Source organism: Nansenia antarctica (assembly GCF_963989245.1).
Source record: "Nansenia antarctica genome assembly, chromosome: 9".
Classification (NCBI taxonomy): Eukaryota; Metazoa; Chordata; class Actinopteri; order Argentiniformes; family Microstomatidae; genus Nansenia; species Nansenia antarctica.
In genome coordinates this window covers 43,096,102-43,100,710 of record NC_137679.1, presented here as the reverse complement: position 1 = coordinate 43,100,710, position 4,609 = coordinate 43,096,102, and the positions used below count along the sequence as shown (strand labels likewise).

At 41.5% G+C, this 4,609-nt stretch overlaps 1 protein-coding gene across 1 annotated transcript in view; it reads left to right on the top strand.

Moving 5' to 3' along the window:
- LOC308165651 (solute carrier family 15 member 1-like) overlaps positions 1–1,697 on the top strand; it is a gene marked incomplete at its 3' end in the record, with an annotated part of 28,354 nt that extends 26,657 nt beyond the window's left edge. The window contains exon 21 of the mRNA XM_080539801.1: positions 1,416–1,697. Within this exon, the coding sequence (XP_080395927.1) occupies positions 1,416–1,697 (282 nt within the window). The remainder of the gene's footprint in view (positions 1–1,415) is intronic.
- Positions 1,698–4,609: the final 2,912 nt, after the last annotated feature.

The window sequence follows — 4,609 nt, the reverse complement described above, 5'->3', positions numbered from 1 at the left end:
GGTGGTCTCTGACTATGGAGCACAGACACACGTCACCTTGACTTAGGAATCTGTGACATACTTCAGCCCAAGGCTAGGCTAGGCTAACCTCTGCGTCTTTAAAGCCGGCTGGTATGAACGAATGGTATGAGGTTATGCATACAGGACACATTCATGTTTGACAACAGAACAGTTAACTTCCATGTATCCATAAGCATGCTATACTATATAAACACCAACCCGCAGGTTGCTGAGACTGTCAACTCTGTGTCTGTACTTTAACGCCGGGTTAGCATGAATAGCTAAGCTAAGCTACCGTCTCGAAGACTACAAGTTAGCTAAGCTAAGTTTAAGGCTGGACTAACAGCACCGACATGCACTTGGCTGGTACAGTTACTATAGTGAAATTGTACACTTACCTGTCGCAATTATAACATACTAACGTTTATCATACGTCCAGTAAGCCATGTGGTGTCTAATTGTCTCCGTTACGTTAGCCCAAAGTCTCATAATAATTGGACTGACTGTCGTGACACAACCTATGCCTGCGTTCGTAAATTCGCTCTGAGAGCGCCGGGTTCAAAGTCATAAAGAGACCAAGTAATTTGATTGGACAAGAGGCATTCCATGAGTGCTGATCAAATTTCCAAAAGAGGTTTTAATCTCAATGTGACTTCCTGGTAAAATAAAGGTAAAAAAAAAAAAAAAAAAAAAATCGCAGGCAAATCGCAGGCTTTGCGATTAGCTAATCGCATCATTTCAAATCGCGATTTCGATTTAAAATCGATTAATCGTGCAGCCCTAATATATATATATAATATAACATGGTACACATATATATATATACAGTATATACAGTATAATATATCAAATGGTAAATATATATATATATATATAATATATCAAATGGTAAATATATATATAATATATCAAATGGTAAATATATATATATATATATATATATATAATATATCAAATGATAAATATATATATATATATAATATATCAAATGGTAAATATATATACAGTATATACCATTTATGCATCTTACTTAATACTATGACGGTAACACTTGACTAACTCTCTTAATCGTGTGTGTTTGCGTGTGTGTGTCTGTGTCTCTGTCTGTGTGTGTCTGTCTCTGTGTGTGTGTCTGTGTCTCTCTGTCTGTCTCTGTATGTGTCTCTGTGTCTCTGTGTGTCTGTGTCTCTCTGTCTGTCTCTGTATGTGTCTCTGTGTCTCTCTCTGTGTTTGTGTCTCTGCATGTGTCTCTGTATGTGTCTGTGTCTCTGTCTGTATGTGTCTGTGTCTCTCTGTGTGTGTCTGTGTCTCTGTGTGTCTGTCTCTGTGTGTGTGTGTGTGTGTGTGTGTGTGTGTCTCTGTATGTGTCTGTGTCTCTGTCTGTGTGTGTCTCTGTATGTGTCTTCCTCCACCAGTGGGCAGAGTACCTCCTGTTCGCCGCCCTGCTGGTGTTCGTGTGCGTCATCTTCTCCGTCATGGCCTACTTCTACACCTACATGGACCCGGCCGAGATAGAGGCCCAGTTCGCCGAGAGCGAGCCGGAGGAGAAGGAGAGGAAGAGGAGTCTAGAGATGAAGAAGAGAGGAGGCTCTTCCTCCTCCTCCTCCTCTTCTTCGGATGACGAGGCGGAGGAGAAGGAGAAGGAGAGGAAGGATTCTGTTAAGAACGAGGATGACGACAAACGTACCAAGATGTAATCCAGCCTCCCTCCCTCCCTCCCTCCCTCCTGAGCCTCCCTTCCCCTCAGCCTCTCTCCCTCCCTCCTCACCCTCCCTCCCCTTAGCCTCCCTTCCCCTCAGCCTCCCTCCCTCCTCACCCTCCCTCCCTCCTCACCCTCCCTCCCCTCCTCTTCCTCCCTCCCCTCCTCTTCCTCTCCTTCCCCCTTGTAGCGGCTGACTAGGCCTGTGGTTCGTGTCTGAAGGTGTGACTGGCGCGCTGCTGGATGTGTAGTGGGCAATGACAGAGTGAAGCGGTGCGCCATTTTGAAACAGAGAACAGGGGCCGGTTGCATAAAGATATCTAAGTCTAAGACTGGGTCTCTCACTTTAAGTCAGTCTTGCTATACTAGACTCTAAAATGTTAAACGGGAATGCTATGAAACATTTTGTATGAAGATAACAGAGAAAAAAACACTTTTCCAACTGACACTTTCCCAACCAACACTTTCCCATGACTCGTGATGGGAGCTGACTCGTTCCCATAGCAACGCAGCTCTTAAGTCAAGCTTAGCCTGGGGGGAAGGTGGCTAACTTTCTAACCTCTAAATAAGTCAGTCTTATTTCTTTATGCAACAGGCAGTCTTAATTAGACTGGTCTAACCTGAGAATATAAGACTAGTCTAAGGCTTTAGACCAGTCTTAATCTAGGCTTATGCAACTGGCCCCAGGGACATGGTGAGCTCACGAATGGAGGAGAGAGATTCGCTCCAAACGTAGGGGAGAGGTTGAGGAATATCCATTGTAAATTTCAGCCATTGGAACTCAGTAACAAAAAAAACAAAAAAAATAGTTGTAGTTATTCATCAAAACATCAATCCCTCGATCCAGCTCTATGGGTTAATTTTCTATCTAGATATTGTAAATTCTTTTTTTTTTACAATGATTTATTTTTGCACCATGTAGCAAAAGCGACATTATTATTATTATGCCATTTTCCTTCTATATTTTGTTTTGTTCCATCATCTTTTATTATTACACACGAGAGAGGACATACAGATAACCATTCTAGCCATTTGTATTTCTTTCCGAGCACAGTGTTGCATGTATGTAATGTATTGTATTATATATATTGTTATTGTTTTAGTATGTGATGTTGTCAGAAACAGCTAGCGAGCCCCTGACTGGTGATCAAGTGCTTTAATAAAGGAGATGTCTGGGACTTTGTACTTCTGGTGTCATCTCACTGTGGAGGGAAACACTGATCAACAGAAATAAGAGACACAAAGATGCCTCTTTTCCACCAACGCAAACCTACCGGTAGTTCTAGTTCTAGTTCTAGTTCTAGTTCTAGTTCTGGGCTGGTGCTAGTACCGGGCCGCGAACTTTCTAACTTTCTTTCTAAAGTTTCTAGTTTCTTTTTTCCGGTTTGCTTTTCCACGGTTCTAGAGAGCCACGTCATTACGTCACTGTCTACGTGCCCGCTTTTGCCAACAACGCGCGAACTTCAAACACCAATTCAAACACGACCAGTCCAACGTATTTGTGCTGCTCGTCGCGACCGCTATGGACAGCGATTACGTTCAAGAAGGAAGGTAATTTACCTGACACGTTTTGATTATTAACACTGAACGTAGGATGCTAATGTTAACCAGTGGCGGCTGGTGTTCAAATATTTTGGTGGGGCACACAGTGTTTGCGGGGGGGGGGGGGGTCGCTGCGCGCAATTTTTTTTTCGCGTGCACGATTTTTTTTCCCGCGTGCACGCGCACGTTTACCCTTACCTCCGCTGTTCTGTTCGTGGTGATTTTAGAGGCAATAGATTCTTTTTTTTATATTATTACTAACACCAGAAGACAAGACATACAAACTGTGGTGAGCTACATTGCTTGTGTAACATTAGCTAGTAGCCAGAGGCGCCCCGTCCATAGAGGCAACCAAGGCAATTGCTTGGGGCCACCAAACAAAAAGGGCCTCCACATTTGTTTTCCAAAAAAATAAAAAATCTACATTTTTCTTTCACATTTTTTTTTTCTCCAGATGGGAGTGTTACATTAGTTTTCTTAAGATAGGATAATAAATAAATCTGTTCAATGGGCATTTGCCAAAGTACCCTACTGTTAATCAGTATTTATCCTGTATAGAATAGAATAGAATATACTTTATTGTCGTTGTACAGTTGCCTATACAATGAAATTGTAGTGGCTCTTCCGAAGGTGCAAAAAAACTGAAAACATATTCACATATTCACAAACATATACACATATAAGATAAACATTTATGAACATGTCTTATGTCTACTGTTCAGTGTCTACTGTATGGTGTATATGAAGATGTTATGACGTTTTATCATGAAAATAATGAACAGCAAGCTAGATCCAAAACTAGGGCCGGTGGAGGAGGGCAATTGTCACATTGGACAGACTACCAAAACAGAAAAATAAAGTATCTTAACGACAGCAAAAGTGATGGATGTCAGAAATACATTACCTGGAGATTCAATAAGGTACTTTTATATGGCAGGATATGGGTTAGGGTTATATGACACCTGTAGCGAGATAGATAGATAGAGCCAAAAGTAAAAAGTCGCTGAGAGACGCAACCAGGGTCTGGCTGGTAATTGTATGACGCGCCAAACAATCCACTGAGATGAAAAGTACGTTTTAGAGCATTTATTGAATAGAACAATCAAACTTGGCGACGTACAAAAATAATCCATAAGCGATCAAAACCAGAAAAATAACAAACAATGCGTATAGAATATGTGTATAATGCGGTCAACAAAAATACATCGCTCCCCTCTCTCTCCACTACCACCATGCAAGGTGAGCAGGTGCTTAAATTACCTTGCAATATCACCCCCCATAACCATATGACTTCTCAATACGGTGATCTAGGCAATAAACAAACAATCAAAGTAAACTCACAATAAACCCATTAGCCTGTTATACTAA